Source organism: Pelecanus crispus, chromosome Z (genome assembly GCF_030463565.1).
Source record: "Pelecanus crispus isolate bPelCri1 chromosome Z, bPelCri1.pri, whole genome shotgun sequence".
NCBI lineage: Eukaryota > Metazoa > Chordata > Aves > Pelecaniformes > Pelecanidae > Pelecanus > Pelecanus crispus.
In genome coordinates this window covers 3,304,876-3,330,078 of record NC_134676.1, presented here as the reverse complement: position 1 = coordinate 3,330,078, position 25,203 = coordinate 3,304,876, and the positions used below count along the sequence as shown (strand labels likewise).

At 44.2% G+C, this 25,203-nt stretch overlaps 1 protein-coding gene across 1 annotated transcript in view; it reads right to left on the bottom strand.

The window, feature by feature from the left end:
* Positions 1 to 2,750: 2,750 nt before the first annotated feature.
* The window catches only part of MYO5B (myosin VB), a 130,540-nt gene continuing 108,087 nt past the window's right edge, over positions 2,751 to 25,203 (bottom strand). Inside the window, exons 29-41 of the mRNA XM_009491437.2 lie at positions 24,354 to 24,593; positions 23,427 to 23,524; positions 17,140 to 17,217; positions 13,725 to 13,923; positions 12,788 to 12,881; positions 11,448 to 11,591; positions 10,168 to 10,319; positions 9,734 to 9,823; positions 7,533 to 7,683; positions 6,023 to 6,308; positions 4,723 to 4,897; positions 3,677 to 3,757; positions 2,751 to 2,903 (exon numbers count right to left, since the gene is read on the bottom strand). Coding sequence (XP_009489712.2) covers positions 2,751 to 2,903; positions 3,677 to 3,757; positions 4,723 to 4,897; positions 6,023 to 6,308; positions 7,533 to 7,683; positions 9,734 to 9,823; positions 10,168 to 10,319; positions 11,448 to 11,591; positions 12,788 to 12,881; positions 13,725 to 13,923; positions 17,140 to 17,217; positions 23,427 to 23,524; positions 24,354 to 24,593 — 1,941 coding nt within the window. The remainder of the gene's footprint in view (positions 2,904 to 3,676; positions 3,758 to 4,722; positions 4,898 to 6,022; positions 6,309 to 7,532; positions 7,684 to 9,733; positions 9,824 to 10,167; positions 10,320 to 11,447; positions 11,592 to 12,787; positions 12,882 to 13,724; positions 13,924 to 17,139; positions 17,218 to 23,426; positions 23,525 to 24,353; positions 24,594 to 25,203) is intronic.

Below are 25,203 nucleotides of genomic sequence, written 5' to 3'. Positions count from 1 at the left end.
ACGCACCAAGAGTTTTTAAGAAAGTCTTTGTTGTACATAGAAATTATGATCCCAAAAGTGCCAGTGAAAGACCATTATCCCCTAGAAGACCATTAGCCACCTTTTATAATTGCGATTGGCAACAAAATCATTGCGGAAAAGGATTCTGCAGCAACCTGTCATTCAGTCTGAACGATAAGCATTGGTTTCATCACTCTGCTGGGAATTGTACTCGGAATAATTTCCATCAGAGAGAGGTAGAGACCTGAAGAGCCTGAGAGGAAACTGGGATTAATTCTGAGGAATAGCTCTATGTTAAAACCGCCTTACAGAAAGACCGGATTCTGCTTTGAATTATTACTTTTTTTTTTATTTTTAAACTGTGATGACTACTATAGTGTGGGGAAAAAAGGGATAAGATACAATTAAAAAAAAATTAAATTCAGAGCACTGCAAAAACATTCATTCGCAAAACGTGAAAAGAGGTAGGTACAATAAATAAAAACATTGTAGATGAGCAAGCGACAGAAGAGCGTGGGCTCGCTGGGCACGGAGAAGAAAGTGGCAGCGTTACCCTTACGGCACGCGAAGGGGAGATGAAGGCACTACCGAATGTATGCAGTAGATGCAAATGCTCAAGGGCTGTAGTTTGGAGGTAGCGCCGGTACTATACAAGCGATAAATTTTCTTCTGTCATTAGCTGGGTGACGGTTAGAGGAAAAGATAAATTCTCCCTAGGAAAACAGCCTCAAGTCTGTCCTTCACTGGTGACAGCCACCAAACCGTAGTCCAGTTGAAACAAGGTGTTCACCTCCCGGCATAGACCAATGTAATGCTTCACAGCACTCAACTTCGTCTTTAAAAATGTGCTTTTGGACAGTAATATACATATATAGTACATACAGGACTAATACAGTTTGTATATACATCGAATATATACAGGATGTTTAAATCAAAACACACTGCTTATCTAAAAAGGGGACTGCAGCATGGCGGGGTTTAGCGTACCTTCGAGAGAATTCATATTCTATTTTAATCCTCCGGGCAGACAGGGTACCTCATCATCAATCTGCTGTTTGGATATGATTTACACCAACTAAAAGGAGTCAGATGCAGAGAGGGGTGGTTTTTTGTTTTTATTTTTTGAAAGCTCTTAATCATCGTGGAATTGCTGTGAGTTCAGGACCGGCGACCACAAAAGCGGGTAACTGAAGATCTACTCAGATGAGCCTGGTACGGAAGCGGAAAAGGCCGAAACGCTCAGAGCGCGAGGATGAGCGGGGCTTTCGCTGCCGCCAAACGTCCTCGCCGCATTTCGGCACGCCGAGCTACAGCGGACGCGTCGCCGCTCTCAACAGCTCGCAGACCGATCACCATCAGGGTGGTTGCGCGGCATCGCTTTTGTAAGGAGCTGGCCCCTTTCAACATCTGCCTGGTGAGGTCAGAGGGCTGCTTGGTTTTAATTTTTAAGTTAGGTTAAAAAAAAAAAAAATCCTAACAGACTTTGAATCAATCGCAATTATTCGTGTAAGGTTGTTGTAGACAAAGAGTTTGCGTTCACTCTTACAGAAATGGCTTACGTTACTAACACTATCTTAAAATTTTTCTGTGTGAAAACATTTCATTGCTTACCCATTCCCTTTTGGTTTAAAACTTTTTTTTTTTTTTTCCTTTTAAAATATTCTTCATTTGTCTAAGCCCTGTATTTGCACGACTAGTAAAATTTCGGATGGCTACTGAACTGAACAGAATTCTTCCACGCACTGCTACGGCTAGGACTAACCCACGGGATAAATAAATAGGAGCGGGGACCCAGTGATGACACCGGGCTGCCTTAGCACGCCTTACCTCTGCGTGAGATTCTGATACAGGCCATGTAAGAGGTCTCAGAACCTCGACAGCCGCTGCGTGAAAGTTTTTGACTTTTAAAAGCACGGGGAAAGCCCACAGCAGGACCAGGATGATGCTCGTCTATACTAGAAGCAGGAGGCCCAAGAGGGTCCCTTGTCTCAAGATTATTTCACTAGGACAAAACCTTCCGCGAGTCACTAATGTGAATTTGGTAACGGAAGAAAGTCCAAACTGCCAATTTATTTGAATCCCCAACGAAGCAGATGCACTGGTTGTGGTTAGGAGGAGAAACGGCATTTCTCAAACACAGAATTTGTGACAAATTCCACGTCAGTGGAAACAAGCAGCGTCCAAGCCCGTTACCTTAACCGGAGTGATAAATATGTATTGCACCTTCTGCAATTGACTTTCTGAACTCACCATCGTGACAGTTACCAGCAAGAACAAGAGGCAGAATTGCATGTCCCGTGATTAATCCACACAAAACCACCTAGCTATCAGACAAATTACATGTCCTTCGAGGCAGCATAAGTGTCTCAGATTTTGTTTTGGATTGAACTGTCATTTCTTCATAGACACCTATGAAGATCAAAGTCGTCTCCCACTCACCATTCTTTTTTGTTAGTGGCTTTTGGAGATGATTATGGGCTTTGAACTATGTCAACATAAAATCAAGCAGTAAAAAAAGAAATCTACATTTCAAGTATCCTTATTCTGAGCTGCAAATTACCAAAAAAAAAAATCACATACAGATCAGTCTCTTTTTTACTGTACAGTTTAGCATCCATTTATTACTGTGTATTGGTTCTTCCATAAACCTGTTTTGTCCATATTTAAAGAGCTCCTTAAATTCCTTTCGTGATTTTTCTTTCTTCGCTGGAGGTCTTTGGGTAGGAGAGGTGGGCTTAATTATACTTTCTTCAGACTTTATTGAGAAATTCCAAGTTGAGAGAAGCAGGGAGATGAATCGAGTCCATGGTTATGGAGGATGGGTTGAACGGAAACAAAACTGGGAACATGTGCTTGGAATCTAACAGCAGCTGCGGAGGGTCGTTTCGCTCTTGCAAGTGTGCCTATGAAGTGTGGGAGAAGAAAACAAATTTAGTATCGGTTGTTGCCTTTTCTTTGCATTTGTCATGTTTATCATCATCAAAGGTTTGAGAACACAATTTTAGAGATATTGCAAAAACCAGCCAGAACTATTTTGTTCCCTATTGCAGCAGCCTTCCTCTGAGCAAATATTTACAGAAACTTCTAGACATGACTACAGGAAACACTGCTTCGGAAGAACCTGGCTACATTTTCTACATGGCCACGAAGCAAGACACAGGACTTGGAAACAGCAGGACCCCCTTGCACAGCAAAAGCAGCACTGCATGGTACCATCAGACCACTTTTGATTCAGCTGCTCAGTGACAGAGACATATTCTAGGAGTAGTTGAACACGTTTCTGTTTCCATTTCCTGCCTCCTCCTTGTGAGCATTTTTGGCAGCTTGGTTTTCATTTATTTAATCTTTCCTTTAGCTGCCAATTGCTGCCTCGTGTCTCAGAGGTAACTCCATTTCACCGATGCTTCGCTGACTCCTGCAACCTGACTTCTGAGTCGCATTGCTACTAACGAGCGTTGCATTAGCCGAGCTGGAAGCTTAGGTGCTTCTTGCTCTTTGTGATTACCAGCCTGGTTATTCCCGCAGCTGTACGTTGCAAGCATGCGTGTGCACAGGCAGAGCACTAAGTTCAGGACAACGTGCAGCAGTGTGCTTATTACAAAATGCCCGAGTTACTAAGGATTTAACACAGATGTCATTAGCACTCTCTCCTCCACTTTACAGCCCTTTAATTTACCTGTATGTCTCGTATGAAAGCTACTGTCACACGTTCTTCAAACTCATTCACAGGAGTGTAGAGATTAAGTATCTTTACAATCTGTTGAAAACAAAATAGGATTACAGACAGCCATGAGAAGCCAAACATTTCCAGAATGCAAAGTGCCGCTAACATTTTGTCTTGAAACGGCCATAACAAGTCTCCTGGATGCTACTGAGAAGCAGAAGTAGCACAAGTACCATCCTGGTGCTCCTTTGCCTGCTGTAAGGTATGGTAAGCATCTACGGACCTGTCAAAATCACTTATGGGAACATTTGTAAATTGGGAATAGACTTGGAACATCAGATCTATATAGGGACTCCGCTCTGTTGGCACACGGTGACATGGGTGACCACTTCCCAGTACTTCTGATGTCACCTCTACAACGCTTCTCCTCATGCCACCTCACTCCTGCTCCTCCCCTACTACGCCTCAAGAACATCTTATAGATGGGGAGATGGACACACAGGAGAAAGGATCCCCAAGAATCACTGGAGATCAGCTCACACCTCTCGCTTCTCCTTTGCTATGACATTATCAAATTAAGGCCAGGTGATCCAGCAGCAAAGAACACGAGTTTACACCCTCCTGGAGTGCAGTCTCAAAATTTAAAGTCGGATCCAGCCAGCCTAGGTGGGCAGTTCTCAACCTCCTGCCCCAAATACGAGTCCTTACTGGCCATCCCGCAGACCTAGCCAGGTTAGACCCTAGCAAAAGACAACAGGCAAGTTTAAAATCCCAAGTGTCTGACTTGTACCATGACCTCCTCAGGGCTGGCTTTCATCTTTGAACATTTCTGCTGGAGCTCCAGCCCCACCAGCAGCACTGTTAAGAGAGGAGCCGCCGCCATGACCACCTCTGACAGGCGTCCATACCAAACGTCAGTCCTGAAAAGGACAAGTCGTCCCCACCGTGGGAACGGCACGCTGAGTCTGGGCAGGGAAGAGCTGGCACCAGGAGACCACCCTTTCCCACTCCTTTAATTATCAGTACCCTCTGGTGTGAATCTCTGCCCTGCTCCCTACCTGCTGTGTCGTGAGCGATGTGCACAAGGAGCAGATGGCCTCGGCATCTTCCGAGGTTTTCTTTTTCAGCTGCAGAAGCTGTGCTGCCTGAATCAAGGGCTCCAAAGTTTGTGCCGCTCCACTCTGCTGCAGATTCTTCCCACGCAGCCATTCCTCCAGCTGGCTTATGTTAAACCTGGGTAAGCGGCCAAGATAAGACGTGAGCTGAGAGCCGAGAGATAAGACAAACCATGTCAAAAATCCTCTGCGAGACTCGAAGTATGTTGCAGTGCTGGTATGTGTGGCTTTTTTGATGCATAACTGTGATACACATGGCAGGAGACAACCAGACCAAAGCTTAATACTCAACAACTCAAAGCAAAATTCATACTCTATGTACCTTAGAAATAGATGAGTCGTGCAACAGCTGAACAGCACAAGGGATGTGCTTTTATACAGCATTCTGATACATTCAGGTTTCAAAAGTCAATTAAGCTTTTAACAAGCTTTTAAATGCTAACAAAATCCTGCAAGGTACCCAAGTACCTTTAAAAATACCTACGCAAAAAATACCTTTGCCTGTGCCCACTCCCAGGCTCAAGGGGAAACATGCACAGGATCCGCTGTGGGAAGGGGAGAGGGTAGCAAAAGGAAGGTTTAAGTCATTTAGACTGAAAAATAAGTTGATAGATTTATGCCAGGGTTGATAAATAGCCATGACCCCTTTCCAGCAGGTTTGTACTAGCTGTCCTTTCAAATTTCAATCCTTATTACAACACTACGCTGAGACAACGATGGGGCCCGCCGGCCCCGGAACCCAGCCCAGCAGACGGCCGTGCTGCCGCTCGGCTGCAGCTCGCGAGAGGCCAGGGGCACCTCATGCAGCAACGGGGCTTTGTCTTTAAGATCCACCCGCAGCATCGGAGCCTTCGTCGCTACACCACTTGTTACGTTAAAACCAGCAGACACGGCAGCGGGAGGCAACCACGGAGACTTCTCCATCCCAATGTTCAATCCATCCTACGTCACCTGGGGTAGTCTTTGGGCTGTACAGCCTTCCTGCTCAGGGTAGGGAAAGCCCACCCCAGAGATAATTACCGTAACAGACACTGAATTCACAAGCAGCGCAGCAAACTGCATTGCACTGCTGTTACTCAACGGGGGTTAGCTTTAACTGCCACTGCATCCGTCTCCAGCTGAACCCAAACAGTTTCTCCCCTTACTTACACCACTGCATTTTATCTTCCTATTTTCCACCACCTCATAAAATTAACAAAACCTCCTTAAGCAGGTACATCCCTGTCCCGAGCCCCCATCCCACCTCAGCTGCATGCCCGTGCTCCATGAGCAGACATCCTTCCTCAGCAAGAGGTTGTTCAGGGCGACCACGTTGATCATGTAGAAGAGCTGCTTGAAGACCTGCTGCACGATCTCTGGGTCCAGACCCTGGTCACACATGATGCTGTGGAACGCGTTCAGCTGACGAATGATTGCGTCTAAGCTGTAGGAGCTGTCACCATCTGCCATGCTGGAGGAGCGATTCCTGTAGCCCATCGGTTTGACACCAGAAAGCCCCTGGATACTCTCATTTTCCAGCACCGCAGACACTGAAAAAGGTGGGGGGAGAAAAAATGAGCTAAAAAAGCCTACATCCACCTATTAGTCACGGGAGATAAGAAATGCTCCTTCGTGGGCAACCATAAACGTGCAGCAGCGTCCAAGTGATGCAACGCAATGGATGCTGGGAGGTCTGAAAAGGAGGACAGATCCATGAATTGCTGGTTTATTGTGATAATATGAAATAGTTGATGCATATAGAATATCTGTAAGATCACACTTTTCACTTTTTTCCCCCATTCGGTGTTCCTACACAGAAATTACTTACCATGCTGCGGAAACTGGGAACACCTCTTCTTTGAGCTGTAATCAATTCTCCCTCTATACCCACCACAGAGCCTTAAATTCTGCAGTTGAAGTGATTAATTGACTCAAAGGATTGGGAGAAATGAAGACAGATGAAAAGTAATAAAATTCCTACAGCCTGACTGATTGAGGAACAGGACAACTTCCTGCCAGGAGCAGGAGGTACACGCAGCAATGGTAGGAGGTGATGCCATCAGATACAGCCAGAATTTGTGCAATGACATTTGGAGGGTAAAGAGAAAGAGGCCCAGATGCAGAGGAGTCCAGGCTGGGAGCTCGAGGAAAATACCAGCAGCTGGAAAAGATAAAGCACCAAGAACGGCCCCTCAATACCCTTAATTGGTTTAGTGTGGACTTGGTAATGTTAGGTTAATGGTTGGACTGGATGATCTTAAAGGTCTTGTCCAACCTAAACGATTCGATGATTCTAATCAGCTTAGCAAGGAGGACAGGTTCAGCTGAGGAGGTAACTCTTCTCGTACCGACTCACCTTTGCAAAACAAAGTCTTTATTAGTCTCTTTTGCCTCTTCCCAATTCTCTCCTCCCTCATAATGCGCATTTCCACCCATAAAAAGCTTAACCATGAACTTGGCGTGGAGGGGAACGCGGTTCCTACGGAGCCACCAGCACCACCTCACCTCTGTCACCACCTCCCCAAAAGAAAGGAAGGTGGTATCTTCCATCATGGGGAAAAATAAAACCTCATCCAGGCCTGCCTCCCTAACTCCAGGTCACGGCTAACACGAGGCCCTGCTCCAAACCAAGGCTTTTTTTGTAAAATACGCCTCTCTACCAATTGCAGGCTTTTCCTTTGAGGTGAAGTCATGCTAGCACCGCACAAAGGTCTGAAAAACAGAGTAGACAATTACAGCAAAAAAATACCCTTCTAAACGTGCTGTGAACTTACCGATCATGGGTTGGAGTATGCCCTCTGCTATCTTAATGAGCTGCTGGTAGATCTGGATGGAGAGGTGGCTCAGCACCTGGCGGTACTCGGTCAGGTCAAAGTTCTTCAGACAGTGCTCGTTCTGCTTCGGCGTGTTTTGTGTCATGAAACCCTGAAGAGAAGGAGATTAACACACCTGGTTTCATTATTTCACCTCTTTATAGTCCAGTAAAATCACTGTATAAAAAAAAAAAAAAACACCAACAAAAAACCCCCAAAACCCCAAAACACCCAACTCAGAGTACAATATATCTAGATATGTTACCAAAGTACATTTTTACTCTATTATAGAAAAGATCAAGACTCATAAGTCACCTTTGATTTACTCAGCCATTCGTTCATAAATTACTACTAGAGGGCTGCTTTTTGAAGAAAAGCAGCATTCCGCGACAAGCTTTTCATTTTCGCTTGAGCAAGGAACAACGTTTGTATTAATTGCAATGTATATATGAACTAGAAAAATGACATTTCAGTCCCCGAGACACTTTTTTTAGCTATTTGTTTATCCCTGTGAGTTGCAATTATTTATGGGAAACCAAATATTTTGAGATGAAGATATTAGAAAGTAGAAAAACAAATTATGATAACCACATGCTATATGCTCTGACAACATTTTAAACTGATCTGAAGTTCAGAAATCTCTCCAAGTAACCAAATTTACTCCCTGCCTTTTTGCTGAAGAAGCAGCTGATCTCTGATCCTGCAAATGGATGCCGTAGCCCTGTGTTCTGGGCTCAGACATTATTGCTGGTTTTGCTGGCAGAAGCAAACGTGATCTAACTTAATTTTGTAATTAACACAGACGCTTTAATTGCCTGTCATACGGTCTTCTCAATTTGGTGTCAGAATGAGAACGATGCAACTTTTTTTTTTGTCGTTTGCTGACTAGCGAAATGCAAAAACACAACATGTACAATTGGAGTTGACTTCAGAATTTCTCATTTTTCCTGACTAATGGAAAAGCGTCGTGCTCTTTGCGCTGCAAGATTGCATTTAGTTTGGGTTTTTCTTTTAAACTTGTTTTCTTAAAAATAGGTTGGACTCCAAACTAAAGGGTAACAGTATTTTGGAAACTGCTCAGAATGAATTTTTTTTCCCCCTCTTTTTTTTGCACCAAATTACCGACTGAATTTGAAAACAGCTGGTTCATTTAACACAGTAAATCATGGCAAAGGATGTGAAATTTAAGTTTGGGGATTTTTTTTTTTTTTAACCCTGCTGGTTTTCTGGGGAGGACTTTCTTTAAATGTAATGTTGTTATTCAGGCAGAAGAGGGCAAACAAGAGCAATAACTATTAGTATTATGTAAATTATTTTTCTTTTTAATTTAAATCTTGGAAGTCCAACACCGAGGTTTTACACACCAGTCATTATCTTGTGAATGACCCGAATAGTTAATTCGATTCCATGAAGATTTTTTTTATTTATTCTTAAAGCTTGATTGCTCTATATATCTAACACAAATCAAGACTAAATGAGAAACGACATAATTTGGCTCTGTTAATACCCAGAACATACGGCTATAAGGATGGCAGCATGCAATGTACTAAGAGGACTGCGATGATCTGATTTTGTTGGAAGGGATCAGCTATCATAAAACTTATTTCAACTTAAGAAATATTACTAAGGTGGCAAGAAATGAGAGGATTTCCTTCCAAAATCTTACGTTATGATTATGCATTTTTGCGCTCTCAAAGTGTGGTTATTTTGAATTAGTTGAACAGAACAGGAAAAAAAAAAATCAGTAGAAACATTCAGAATTAAATTGCAAGATTTGGAACAGTTTTCCCCTGCCCAAAAATCTTGGTTAATGAAAAGCTGCAGGACCTACTAAAACCAGGGGAACAGCCTTCAAAACAGCCTACCAGAAGGAAATCCCCTGTTCAGACAAATCAAAGTGCATGGTTGGCTCTGAAATTCAAAATATTCAGTTGCGTGTTGTGTTGTAAGGGTCCTGGTTTTGGCTCTCGCATGTCTCGTCTCAGTGCAATGCCCCATGAACCTCCGGTAGGAGCTGCCTCATGTTATAGGCAAATTAACAAAGGAGGGAAGTCGGAGATGACCCCGTGTCGTAGCCAGAGGGAACCCACCAGACCCAGGAGACCTGAAGACCCTTCCTGGAGAAAGGCCAACATACTCAAGATCAGCGACGAGTTTCTTACCGCATCTCCGCTGTACTGCTTCAAACAGTGCAGGAGGCGACATGTATTCGCCAGCCAGAACGACGTTGTCTGAAAATCATCGTTGTGTTTCTGGAGGAGCAAAATTAAAACGTGTGAGACCCCTCCTTTGGTGGGGGAAGCTGGCATAGCAAGACAAAGTGATCTGGGGTTGTTCCACCTAGATCAGGAAGCTCGCTCTCTGCAGATGCATTCATTCCCTGCAAACATTTTTTTAAAAATCCGTAAATGCAAACAATTTTACGGCTAACAATTTTATGGCTAAGATCATAATTCTCCTTGTTCTTCTAAAAAGGGAAGCTGTAAGAGTGATTGCGTTTGAAAATCATTACGAGTGCTGACTATCGCACTCTTTGACATAGTTGTAACTGTCTTACACCATCTCAACCCCAAGACAAGAGAAGATGGACGCCTACCTTCAGCACCTTCTTAATGCCGTTGATGGTGGAGGTGAGCAAGGAGTGCACTTTCTGGTCATCGTTGATGTAATCCGCGTGTCTGATGCACATGTAGAGGATGTAGGCAGGCAGGCAGGGCACAGTAGCAGACACCGCCTGGGGCTTGAGATCTAGAAGGTTTGGAATTTTTTTTTTGTTTTGTTTTTAAAAAAAAAATCCTCTTTAAATTCATCAACTGCCTGGTGAAACAGGGAACACCAGAGCTGGAGACATACCCAGGCAAACCCCTCTCCTCCCAGCCCTGGGGAAACTGAGTTTTTGGCAGCTTGCATCCCTCTCTGCAGCGTGGACACAGAACCAGAGGTCCACCCAAGGGACAGACGGACCTGCTGGAGGTGGCCAAAGCAGAAAAGCCACAGCACCGGGGCTTGGGAGGGTAGCAGAGTCTGCACTGAAGCTTGTGACACCATGACATTACACTTTAGGGATGTACAGACGTGCACAGGTGGCACTAGATCTTCTCTACCACGTAAAAGCCTACTCAGGCAGCACACAAATAACCTTAGAAAAGCTGCCTGAAGCTTTCAGGAATACCTCACAGGTTATAAACCGCCCCCCTCTGAATTCACAACTCAGTAAATCATCCTTTCCCTCAAGATACTGAATCCTAATGGTAGCTGTGGGAATTTGCAGCCTCTAAAAGAAGAGGCTGTCTGATCAGGGGAACTTCATAGACCACAGCCATGGGTTAGCACCACTCTTTTTAGATCCTCACTAGACGCTGCTGAGGTTAGAGAGTGATGGTCAATACTGACGCTTAGAAAGGGAAGCATGACTTCCCTAACAGTGTTGAATAAGGGGATGTGGCAGCAATTCTGATCAGACCTTCCAGCGTAAGAGAGCTCACAAGTTTATTATCCGTTACCAGTTGTTATTTCATAAATCAAACTACCTTTGTTCCATTACTGTGCAAAATCCCCGGGGTCTATCCCTTGCTATCCCCTCCCCGTCTATTACCACATCATGTCAAGCTCAGCAAGTTACTGCCTGCTCTAAAAACTGCAGCCTCCCTTTTGCATTTTCCATTTTTTGCTCACCCTAAAGAATCTTATCCATGCTGGTCTATCTGCTTAGTGCTGCGCCGCTTTACCTCCCAAAACTGCCATCACCACAAACGTGCAGCCCCAGGACGGGTTAATTTGAGAAAATCTATCTGCCTATCTTGAGATCTCGAATTTACAAACTCTCCCAGGCAAGAGAAGGAGGAGCCAGGCACAGGAGCAGAGCAGTTTCCTCACCTGTAATGAGGTTTCGGATGAGGAGTGGCTCGTCTTCTTTATAATATTCCAACATGCCCTGAAAATCTTTCTCCTTTCTCTGGACAGCAACTTGCATGTTACGCTCGTGCCGCCTCCTCTCTGCCGGTACCGTGGCTTGGGATGCTGTGAAGAGAAAAGAGCATGAAAGGTGGTATCCGGTGATCGCAAACTATTCACATCCTCCATTGGCCTTAGAGCAGACACCAGGTCAAAGCATTATACATTAAGTTTCCAATAACATCATCAGCTTCGACAGACTTATAAAAATATAAAGAACCAGGTCTTGAATTACTGGTCAGCAGTAGTTCTGACTCTGAATGAAATAGAGTGCAAAAGTGAAACCTAAAGAGGAAAAGATGCAGTCATTTTTTATTTTCCAAGGAACCCCAGGCTAGAAGGTAGTAACCCTATGGGAAGCTTTTTAGTGTATCATTTTCACAGAGGGGGAAAAGATAGCCAGGCAATGAAAAAATACCTAAGCATCACATCTTCTGGCTGGCTGTAAAGCTGAAGAACCATGATGGCACACCATTGAGCGTTGTGCTTCCATAGAAGTTTAATAAAACAGAAAAGAGCAGCGTGCAAGTACTGCAGTAAACAGCAGCCTGCTGCATGCAGACCGCAGTGACAGACCAGCTGTGCTAGCCACAGAAACCCTCCAGTTCAGCTTAATTTCACTTAATGCCTAGTTTTCAGAAATCAGCTCATGAGAACAAGGTTATGTGACTAATCATGGCATCTCCAGAGAACAGGAACCTCCTTCTACACAACACAGATGTCACGTTTGAGGTGTTTTCCGATAAAGCAGAATATACATATATATTTTAAACCGAAGTGGTTCTAATCCCCCTCCAAACTGCCAGAACAGAGTAGTTGCCTGCTAGCCACTTGCCCCTCTAGATCTCTGCTCGGGTCACAGCATTGACAGCAATGAAAGCAAAAAGGTTTCTTAAATCCCCTCCAAACCCTGGTACACCACGCATCAGACCAACACCTCCAGCAAGCACTCGCCCTCCATCACTTCATGGACCCTCTGCCAAGTTTACCACGTTCAACCACGTTAACAAGCTAAAGCTACAGCAGCACAGCTGTACTTGCTCAAAGGCAGCCTAAGCATGACCCAGGAGCTTCATCTGGACTTTCGGTTCCCTGCTGTCACACCATTGATGAGCTCAGTACTAGTTCGATGTGCCAGAATGAGCAAAGTCTTACTTTAATACAAAGAAAAAGAGAAAAACCTGCAGCTCCCCAAGGCTGGCTAAAGGAGTGAAACCAAAGTGCCGTTCCCCCACCCCAACGTCTACCAACAGCCAAGTCACCTTCAAAATCTTGGACCTTCTTCATGTAAATCTTCAGCTGCTTCTTCAGCTTCTTTTCATTCTTTTCCAACTTCTCCAGCAATTCTTTAAGATCCTGAAAAACAGAAGATGCATTGAGTTTAAAAAAAAAACGAAATGAAACCCAAGAACAACTCATGTGGGGTGAGTTTGAGGCTGGAGTCACTCGGCAGGCTGCTCTACATACCACTACTGCACGGCGTGAGCTTCTTGGCACAAGAAGAGCTGTGATATTTCTGGATTGCTCAGGGAGACCCTTACTTACACCGCAAAGACGGTGGATGTTGTGTGCCTGCTTTTTCTAGAAGTAACCTACAGCAGGCAATACTCACACCACCCAAAGCATTTTCCTCCTGGCTGTTAATCAAATTCAAACTATTTAGATACTAGAGTTGGTGAGAAAGGCAAGAAGCCCTCACCTGAACTTAGGAGGGGCCAGTGTTCACTCCAGACCTTGCAACACAAATACAGGAGGTAGGAAGCGGAAAAATTTGTGATCAGCTGGGCCAGCTTTTCAGAGTGGCAATTGCCCCCCACACTCCCAAGAAATGCAGGTGAAAAGAAAGGATTGTGTTATCTTTGTGCATAATTACAGAGTATAGGGGTCCCCAGCAACTTCAGCGATCTCATTTGGTAGGCAGTGCCACAAAGTAGGCAGGCTTAAAAAAACATAAAAAATAAAAAATAAAGTACCTAGGGAGACACAAGAGTCATCCAGCCACTGAACAACAGTTCAAGACCAAGTACCAACGCTCCCAAATGCACCCGTGGGAGATGCTGAGGGACCTTGCAGAGAGTTTAGGAGGGGTGGAAGAGACCCCAGTGCCTTCTCCTCCCCTTCACATTTCCTATCTCCTTTCTCTCAACCTTCTGTTTTTTCCCCTCTACCTTAGGCTGTGTTTTCAATACAGCCTCTTACCAGATTTTCATTGGTGAGACGCGTAATTTCTTGCTGAAGTCCAAACTCCACCTGGGCCTCCGGAGACAGCTGCAGGGTCTGCAGGAAAGCCTGCTGCTGTTTCTCCATCTCTTCTTTCATTGCATCCACCTGGTTTTTCAGAGCTTCTACCTCCTCCTGATGCTCCCTTCTCTGATCCTGGAGCTGTGCTTCCAGTAACCTGAGAAAAGGACCACACCCATCAGCCTGTGATCTTGGCATCATGGCAGAAAACAGTTTTGAGTTTAGATCCTTCAAAGTCAGCCAACCTGGAAGATGTTCCCGGGTCAACCTTCCCTATAAAACTGACACACACAAAGCCGTGCTACAGCTATTAGTGCCACATCAGTCTGTCATTTGTTACACTGCAGATTAAAATACTTTGGAAATTAGAGACATGAGATCAAAAGTTTGTGTTTTTTTAAAATAAAAGGGAGGGGAAAAAAAATAACCCAAGAGCTCCCTTTTTTTTCTGCAACTGTATCACAAATTTGGGCTCCTTTACTCTTCCCGTTAGCAAAAAGCAAATGCATGGCAAGAAAGCAGTGCAGATCAACACTGTAGGTTTTTCAAAAGCTCAGCTTGAAAGGCATTTGTTTTTCTGCTCATCCCCTTTCAAACATCAGTTCTTGCTCTTGAAAACCAAACCGTATGTCTTGCAAATGGCTCCGTTCAGTTGAACTGCCCCAGGTTTTGCTTGCTACTGCTGGGAGTTTCAAGAAAGGCAGAAGCTGAAACCCTTCGTTCCTTCTAGTTGTTTGTAGAAATGCTATTTATCTTTGCTTAACGAGAAGTATATTCATTTATATCTCAATTTTCATTCATAAGCTACCTGCAGAAAAGTTCCGGCTTTCATTATCGCTGCTGACTTCACCAGAACTCTTCAGCAGTAGGTAAAAAGATTTGTTTCCTTGTACTCCATCACATACAAATACTAACGCCATGAAACACGGCTGACAGAAGCCACCAAAACCAGCCCTTCTCCCGCTTTTAGGTGGGTCCCCAAATTTTTCCTCTAATAATTTGTCCTGTCACCCTCTCCTACCCCCCCTTCCCCTACACCAGGTCTCTTTCCAGCCCTGCCTTGAGCCTGTGCACAAGGACAACCCCGGGGGGAAAATCACAAATTGTTTAGGTTGGAAAAGACCTTTAAGATCACCAAGTCCAACCGTTAACCCAACACTACCAAGTCCACCCCTAAACCAATTAAGGGGAGAGTAATAATTAATTCCATGTTTCCTGGCTTGGTGGCTGGATTCTTTTTTAATGAAAGTAAAACTAGGAATCACTAAGGTTGGAAAGGATCTCCAAGATCATCAGTCCAGCCGTCAACCCAACACCCCCATGCTGAGCTAAAGGGTTAGTAAGGCATTTACTTAATGCATTATCCAGCCATTTGCTAAACCAGAATGCCTTCATTAATCCAGTGGAAGAATGATTCATCACGGAGATGTTAACTGCCCTCCTGTACATGCCCTTGCTGACGGGGATGCTGACGAACCTGGCAAGTGACATGATAAATTCATTTTTAAGGGTATTGCCTACCCTCTGCTAAATGGAAATCTCCTCGTTAGTCTACCAGCTCTCCCAAGAAGCCTGAAATAAGCAACTCCAGGAATGAGGAGTCTGAGAAAGGGGCATCAAGCCAGAAACTGCAAAGTATCAGTCCCAGACTACACCGGGTGATGGTGGCAAAGGGGAGGAATGACCCAGGGGGATAACCGAGCCCGTGTCCTTGCTGTAGGTCACGGATGGGCTCTCCTGGGCAGAGCTACGGACAGCCACACCCCCAGCTCAGGGCCTTTGGCATCGGATGCAAATGGCAATCCTCAAAGGTGGGGAAGACTGTGGTGTCGATAGCTTAGCATTTACCCAGGACACGCACGCACATGGAGCTGTGCCAGTGGGGAAAAAGCTACAACTCTTTCGGGTCCACTGGGAAATTAATGGAGGTTCATGCCGGTGAACTGTTTCCCTGCAGGAACAATTAAGCATGGGATGTTTTTTTTGTTGGGGTTTTTTTTTTGGTTTTTTTTTTTTTTTTTTTTTTTTTTTAAGGATTGTATAAAAGAACGCATGCTTTCTATAGAAGATTTCTGGATGAAAAGCAGTAATCATTCTCCAGTTTGTGTTTTTTTGTTGTTGTTTTTAGAAGATCTGAACAACCCAATCTCTACTCCCATTTTCCAGCAAAAGACAGAAAAGGATATTTTCCAACTATAGAAACATGGGCAATAACGCACGCAGCCTCATAATCATGTTGTCAGGAGTTATATTCTTAATAGGCTTAGAAAATACAGGCCCACCATGAAATAAGTATTAAGTACTTAATTTTCATTTTATTTCTTCATGTGGGTTTGGATTAACTGTGAGCCGCCCTCAGAAAAACATGCTCCTTCTATGAACCTGGGTTCCTGCATTGCTTTGAAAAACAAATGAAACATCCCTGGTTTTTTTCTTGTTATTGTCTGGTTTTACTCTGATCCCTCTAGATGTGATTGCTTTAGACTCCTTTATACAAAAGATTATTTTAACTTTTCCTCTCTACAGTGTCCTTAATCAGCTCATTTCATATTTTTTTATAAAAATCATATATATTGGAGCCTCATAACCACCCTGCAGGAGAGCACAGACTGATTAACATTTAATTATAAGCTCTTCCGAGCACCAGGTTGAACCAGGAGAAGAATCCAGGACTCCTTCTGCCTTGCTTTAATCTCCATTTTTGTTTCTAAATGTTCATTAGCTTGGAGATGAGAGATCATTACAGAATCACCGGCATCCCCAGGAGATACGGAGGTTGCAGGTACTGCCCAGGTGTGTCCCACTGGGATATTTGCCCACCAAACTGGGACATGGGGAGAGCTGCGGAAGGACGGCACTGTGTGTCCACCACGCACCTTCCTCCTTATACCTATAGGCAATGCATGGATGGGAGTGCACAGTCCCCGGGCGCATGCAAAGCAGACGGCATCGTGATACCAGCCAGGGACTCCGCTTCTGACATGCCAAGGATTGGGAGAAAACACTTTTAGGGAGGTGCTATATCTTAGTGCAATTCAGGAAAAAAACCATCTAAAATATTTTGGCAGTTTTTTTGGCTTCCTGGAGACTACAGCTTCCCAACTCCTTTATCAGACAATTTCCCATTAATGTAACATAATTCTTACTAAATCACAGCTGAGGCATTAGAGGTAACAGCCACCATCAGCAATGCCCAATTAGGATTGCAACAACTCCTCTGAAAATTAGAGGAGGGTCTCAATTCCTCCCGTTTGGCTGCTCCCAGAGAGGACAACAGGTCCTATAGAGGACAACAGCAGAGGAAGAGAAAGAAACAAATGGGCAAGCAAAAGGGAGAGGAGAAGAAGCAGTGGGAAAAAAGAAAGCATTTGACCTGGCAACTTGCTTTAAACCTTGATAAGCCAAGCCGAGCTCTCCATCTTCATTGAGATACCCCCAGTCCTCAGTCTTGCTAGAAATAAAGGACAGAAAAAGGAAACAAGAGGACAGAGAAAGACAAAAGGTCAATTGCAACAGACGGGGAAATGGGGCAGAACCCTTATTAATTTTATTTTATTTTTTAAAGCACACTTTCATTACATTGTATTTCCTTTTCCACCATGGTGAAGGAGAACCATGCCCTGGTCGTGCCCCCTATGACACCCCTGGCTAGCGGAGCTTCTCCTCCCTCCCCAGCAGTGACACGTGTCCTCGTGCAGCCCTTTCCTCCCCAAACCACCGCAGCCAACATGGGAACCCAAAATCGTTCGGGTCAGAAGGGACCATCGCAGATCACCCAGTCCAACCTCCTGGCAGGTTATCATCATTCCTGAGATGTTATTGGTTTTACCTAAAAGCCCAACTCCTGGAGGTCCGAGCCTGAGTTTTCATTTTTGTACAGCTAACCTGTTTCCCATATGATTGCAAGGAAAAACTGACAAGCCCACACCACACCAGCTAGCTCAAATCCTCATTAAAACCTTGTGCTTAAAAAAAAACAGAGAGGAGAAACAAGGACCATGAGGGATAAATGAGAGCAGAAGTCAGCAAAAGGGGGAAGGAAGAGCTGTCCAAACACCGATGGGGTAAAATGAAAAGCACAGAGTGATCCTTAGCAGCTCCCAACAGGCTTCCTTGCTTCCCCCCACCCAAAAATTAACTATTTTTGAGCTGGAACAGCCCACATGCACTTCCAACCCATGGTGCAAACATAACCCGACCCTACGGTTTGTTGCATACTGATAGCTTAGAACAGCTCACTCCTCTTCCAGACCTTCTGCGCTCTGGCACATCTCACTAAAGACAACATTTTTAAGACAAGTTGCTCCATTTCCTTCCTTCTGCAATAACTTCCACCGGTCTCAAATAAATTCTCTTCCTTCTACTTCAAGTTGAGGGTCGCCTCAATCATGAAGTCAAACACATCAGCCTTTCCTCAGAGCAACCTTCGGTCCAAACACCCCTTGGATGTTTGTTTCCTTACATCTGTACGAGATCAAATCTCCTCTGTATCTATCAAGGCAGAAAAATGCCCAGAAAAGTCTCATCTCACCTTAATACTAAAAGTTTCCTTTTAACAGGTTTGGGTTTTTGGGGTTGGGTTTGTTGTTTTTTTTTTTTTTTTTTAAGGTATAAAAGGCAGGAAAGTCATTTATCTTCTTTAATGATGTGTTGAACACATTACAAATGAGTGATGCAAAGCTGGTCAACCTGACCAGGAACACTTGCTACAGCGAGATTTCACCTGACTTTGATGCGAGTTAGAAAACAGTTTTTCTTTTTGGAAATAATAATAATAATTACAAAAACAACAAACAAAAAAAGTCACTTAATGTATCATTAAACTTTCAGAGGAAAAAAAAGAATCAAGCCAATATGCATCTCCTATTTTGAAAAGAGGTGCAGCAGATGCCATTCCCTGGCAAGGAAAGCTCTGCGTATTTAAGTGGAAAAGCACAACCTTTCTATAGCAAATTTTCACACGAGGAAAGCAGCGAGAACTGCGGTGTTGGAGCACCACCACGAAAGGACTCAAGAGGTGCCTCGCGGCTGCAGACAGCTTGTACATCCCTTCCATCCTGCTGTAGGAGCATGGCATTTCTCAAAAGTGGCAAACATTTCAGGCATTAACATTTGGAAAATTCATCTGTTAAAGCCGTACATATGAGTTTAGATTAAAACCTTATTTTTACCCATACGTAGCAGGCTTCCAAAAGGGTCTGTAGGATGACAGATACAGGAAAGTTTATTGGTCTGATTTGGGTAAATTTGTTAGCAAGGCCTTTCTTTTTTTGGTTCAGATAATCTTAACAGAACATGTACTTAAGCACTGAAAACCAAGAAAAAAAAAAAAAAAAAAGGAAGGATCCTCACTATTTATTACATGTCAGGAACCTGGGAAATCTCACATGATGAGCAGCATTTTCAAGAGAGGCATTTTCCTGGATAACCTCCTTTGAAAAATAGCTTTCCTTCCTTTTTTAATCGTATGCATTGTGGTAAATGAGGAAAGCAGCTCAAGAGGGTGCCATTATCCTGAAATAAAACTGCCCTGGGAAATAAGCATTCAGTCGGTGTTCATCAACACGGCACCAACTCAGAAATCACTGAGCTTCCCCTCTCCCAGAAGTTCATATTGACCAAGATATTACAAGTCAATAGGGGTCCTTTCTAGCTAATTAGATTAATTAGTATGTGCTAAAATAATTTCCTAAAATGCTGGGTAAATCCTTCTCTCGCACAAGCCTGAAATGAGTTGAAAGGACACGATTCACAAAACCTCATTTCTCCTTTATCCTTATCTTGGAGGTACAGGTTGGGGGGAGCAGCTGGCGACCTGCAGTTGGCAATGCCTTCAGGAAAAGGAGAGAAATTCCTGCCCAAACACTTCCCTCCCCTCCTCCAAGTAGCTTATAGGAGGTGCACGGATACCAAACCCCAGAGATGTTAATTTTAGCATCTTCAGATAATTGTCATCTCTTAATAAAGAAGACGGGCCATTTCATTTTCAAACACAGATATGCCTTTTTTTTTTTTAATTAAATGGAAAACTAATGCACATCACAGATTAGATATATGACAGAGTGGGAAGCAGTGATAAGAAGAGACACACTGGAGAGTGGTAAGCAGAGATAACGAACGCTTTCCATGTGATGGCCTCTTCCGGCCGCAAAAGCATCCTCCGCGTGAAGCCAGCGACAGCCCAACGCTTTGCACTGCAGCTGCAGGTGGGACTTAGCCAGCAGAAAAAAACAACAACAACAAAAAAGTCATGTACTCTACAGAAATCACTTGGAAGGTATCACAGAAGTTCATTTCAAAGACTAAGCCTGATCTGCTTTGAGTTGCCAGGTTCTTATCTCTAACATCATCACCTGGTCTTTTGTTGGCTCTACGTTTCCACCAAGATCAAACAGGCTTGAAAGAAAGATCCCAAGAACTGGAACAGGGAACAAAGAGCCTACTTAGCTTTACATTCAGTTATTGAAGCAGAAAATCAGCCAGAAACTAACTTGATGCAGTTGAAAGGCAGCAAGAGAGGGAAAAAGAAAAGAGGGGGAAAAAAAAAAAAAAGGAAAAGAAAACAAGGTGAGTTCGCTGCATTTACAAGGGACTGCTTTTAATTCAAACTTCACCTTGACCTGGCATCAAAGGGCTTTCCCCCGAGAGCGGCGCAGAGAAAGAGAATCGCTAAGTGGGCAGGGTTAGCAGTAACTGGAAGATTTTCCTGTTTTCCTCCTGCTGTATTGAAAAGTCCTGGATTATGTAGATGTAGAGTGAATAAAAGGTCTGTCTCCCACCAAAATAAAGCCATGCTCCATCCCCAGCCGAAATAGCTAAGACATGATGGACTTCAAGCTAGGAGTGACCCATGGGTGGACCACGGCTTTACCACATCGGTCAGACTGGATCGATGGAAGAGCATCCGCCTCGGTTAGAAACAGCCAAAAAAATGAGAGGTATCAGGGTAAAGAGAAATGGGAGTGCTCCCTGCAGCGCAGGTGGAAGAAAAAGCGGCTCCTGCTTATCAATCCCACTTCAGAATTGCAATCCCACCAGAAAAGCTTTCCCTTAAAATATTTATTGATCGAGATTAGAAAAAGAACGCAGTTTTATTTCTCATGCTGACACACTTGGGTATAGAGCTGCATAAGTACGAATGCAAATTTGTGCTGGCAGGAGGCAATGTTAATTTATATCGACAAATGCAATAATCCATGCTCCCCGAGCATTTGTTTTCATCTGTTTTATTGCTATCGACTCCAGCCTACACAGTTTATAAACCAACCTAATATAGAAACAAATGCATAGGGAACCATATAACGGGGAAGCCAGTGGTGATTAACAAGCCACTGGATAAATCACTGCCGAAAATCAGGGTGATACTACGTAGAGCTACTGCTACTGTATTGCAAGAGCCAAGTTTCATACGAGAGGTAGACGAGAGAGGTAATAGGAAACTGCACCTCGAGACTGCAGATTTCCCCTCCCAATCTCAAGAGGCCAAAACCCACCAAGGCCTGACCACGTGAAGTTCTTAAATTGCAGCTCACCTGTGCGATTGCAAGGAAAGAGATTTATACGCTGTGGAAAGTGAGATTGTTGCAGCATTTTTGATGATTTCTGTGTGTGACTCCATCCTCCCTGCAGAATTTGTTAAGTCTGGAAACCAGAACGGCTGAAGAAGGACTGGAGTCTCCCGGTGGGTTGAGTGAAAGTGGACAACACGTACTCCAGGATGGCCAAATATCAATTATTACTGGGGACCAGTGATACAACCCATACATACAGGTTGGACACATGCCCTATGAAAGCAGCAATTCTTATTTTGACTCCAACTGCTTCACCAACACCTGAATACAACCTAACAATCCCTACATGTGCACACTGGAAAATGCGGTTTAGGGAGTAATTAAAGCTGTGCCTGACCATGGGATTTCACAGCCCATACCAGTGCCCACAGCTCCAGGACAAAGTTGGAAGGAAGTTAAGAGAAAATCCACAGAATTCATTGTGACCAAAAAACACACCTTGCAGTAGGAAGCACGCTGAGCCCTGCTGATTTACTGACAAAAAGATGATGTTTAAATCAATCTCATCACCTCTACTGCAGGAGGGGCAGAAATTTCATCAGCAAGTTCACTTCAGGAAAGCAAATATTCAATAGCAACAAATGGAAGAAAAAAAACAAAACAAAACAAAAAACCAAAACAAAAAGCCCAACCCAAACACTGGTCCTGATCCAGCCAGACATGATGCCCAGATGAGGAACCAGTGTCACGAGAATCCTGCACCCCAACACTCCCCACTCCTCCAGGTGCCCGGGCTGAAGTGGAAGCTGGCATTACTAGCGTGGGCAGAGCCTCAGTGCACCCATCAGGGTTTTAAGCTACATTTAAATGCAAGGCATTAAATGCAGCCCTTCCAGCAAGCCCATCTTTGTATTTGCACAGGGTAACTGGAGAGATCTCTACAGGTTCTCCTAGGGCTTTCCCAAGAAGTAAAATAGATGCAAATTCAGAAAATCCAGCCCATACTACGTCAGGAATTTGGGGGACATACAGCACAGACATGATGACCACAGGTGACCGCACAGCTATATATACATTGAATTTTTGCACGTCAACCTGGGCATATGGATTTCCCATTGCACATTCTTGGCCATCCAGTTCTGAAAGCGTTAAGCCAACTCTTCACAATTTTTCATACAGTATTCAAAGACGGTGTGTCTTTGCTCATATTCATACAGGTATGAATAAAAACCTAATGGTCTTTCCCAGCCTGGACCGCTAACAACCTTCTGCAACCAGTTTACAAAGTGCCAAAGTACCCTGTGTTATTAAAAGCCATTAATCCATAAGGGCTGGGTCTTCCGACTACCTTGCTGAATGCAAATTATTTAGGAAAAAAGCCTCAAACATCTCTATTTGTCAAGGGAAAAGGAAACAAACAGTCAATTTCCCTCCAATAAAATAAATAGTTACTTCACATATTATCTTGCTATTTAATCCATGTAATTTTGCCTTCTTGCAAGATACTATTTTTTTTATTTGATGTCCTCCTGGATAGCTGCAAGGATTGATTTAAAGCCTCGCAATATAAGCCCATTGTTACTGTAAGGACAGACACGTGTTCGCAATATTAACCCTCGCTATGGGAAACCTGTAATCAAACCAATGTTCCCGACCTTCAGTTTAGATGCAAGAAAACCAATAATGCGGGTGTTGCCAGAGCATACGGCGTGTGTTTGTTAGCTCAGCTCACCATCGCGGGCTTTTGCCTCTGGGAAAACAAGAAGGGAACCGTGCTGTCTTCCCAGCATAGCATGAGGACTTACTTGAAATAATAACTCTTAAATATATCCCAAATCCTAGTCTTCCTACTATTTAGGTACTGGAAGCAAAGTAAAAATCCAGTTTTGCTCACTTCCATGTTGGCTTTTCTGCCCAGCCAGTATCTCCCCTCCCTTGGGGACACACTGCCCCAAAGATGAGGGCTCCTCACCCATTACTAGACCTGCATCTTTGGTCCCATCTCTATGGTCCATCCTTGACCCAAGGTCCAGAACACAATCCAGAAGCTGGTAACTCTCTAAAACATGTTGTTAATTTTATTCTGGATCCCACCTCTCACACTTTGGTCAGCCCCTCCTGCTGCTGGAAAAATTTGGGTCACGCTTACCGGTTCGTCTCGCACATCCCCTGGTAGGCTTCAATCGCGTCCTCCTGATCAATGTGCTTGTCACTGTTCGGCCAGCTGGCGTTGGTGGTGATGCTTTCCTAAATTCAACATGCAAAACACAGCGGCATGACACCCTGCACATCTCCTCCTGTCTTTCAAAGTTCCTGATACTGAACAACTCCCAACCACCCTTAATGGAGCTTCCCTGGGGCATCCATCAGACTAGAGAGTTTCTATGCATTCATACCCATGCAAACAGCAGCAGAGATTAGGAGATGGAAGGAGGATGCATGAACCTAGGAGGGAGATAAGGGGTGTGCGTGGTCTGAAATACAAAACATACCAAAACCTCGAGGAATGATGAGGCAGTGAATTAAAAAGCACAAGTGAGAGTTTTCAGAAAATGTCCTCTTCCATCAGAACAGGCGCTAAACAAAAAGCCCTCACATGACTATGATGGAACAGGCTTTCTTCTTGCCTACACGGCAGTAGAAACACATTACAGCTGCACCAGCATCAAGTGAGCGGAATCTGGTCCACAAGCTCTTTTTCCCAATTCCACTTCCTTGAAGAATAAGCCAGGTGTCACAAAATACCACCAGGAAACTGTCTCAGACCACCACACCTTGGTGCAGGGCTGGAGAAGCTGTTCCTTGGTGTGGGCTGGCTAGACCTCATCAGGTCTGGCGTCAAGCACCTTCAGCACTGCAGACCACCACGGGATATAGTCGCCGGGCTGTCTGAAATGATGTCATGGACTGTATCTCTTATCCGTAGGAAGAACCTCCTACAACCCTGCAGAACCTCCTACAGCCTCCCCGCACCATCCTGCCACCCAAAGCAAAAATGGCATCGCTCACTCAGGCAGTGAATTTTCAGCAACAGAACGGGAAAAGGAGAAGAAAATCCACCACCCTCTCAATTTACCATGTCTTTGCCTGTCCCTTTTTGCTGGGCTCCCTTCATAATCTGCGACCTCAGGATGAGCACCTCTTCCTTCCGCACTTCCAACTCCTCGTTGGCCGATTTCAGCTGATTCAGTAAGAGGTTATAACTGTCCTGAATATCGTTGGACGAGTTGTTCTGGGTTGCTCGGTCTGCGATAGCCTTCCTCAGCTCATTAAGTTCATTTTTCAGCTTCTTGTTCTCCGACTCCAGCTCTTGCCTCTGGAAAACACCAAGCCATTAACCAGTTTAGATAAACTGTCTTGCAGCACCTCATCCTTTTCTGAGACGCCTCTGAGGTAACTCAATTACCGATGATCACAGCCGAATGAGCAATTCATGCCAGGACCTGGATTTTACTGCCCATCCAGCCATGTGTGGCTCGAAAAAGATTTTTGCTGTACTCGGTAGCCTGTTGCCATTTAATAACAACACTACAGGGTGATACAGGGGAGATTTTTTTATTTGCTGACACTATTTTTAAACACAAAAGCAAGCTGTCAGAGAAGCAAAACACATTTGTTTCTTCTCCACCTCCTTTCTTTTCCTTCTCAATCAAGAAAACACCACAAACCCCCCAATGTTTAGCTCATCTTTCATATTCATTAGATGAGCTGGAAGATGCCCATTTACATGAGCCTTCACCACGGCTGACGTCCCGTTAGCTGAGCTACGGCTGTGTGAATTCCCACTACAGCTTCTTTCCTCATACATTTTGTAATTCCCTTACCCCGGTGCAACGTTTGCAGTTGGAAGATTTTCTTGCCCTGACGTCTCGTCAGCTGCTGGCATTTGACAGGCAGGGGCAATACTGTACAAGTTTGACGCCAGC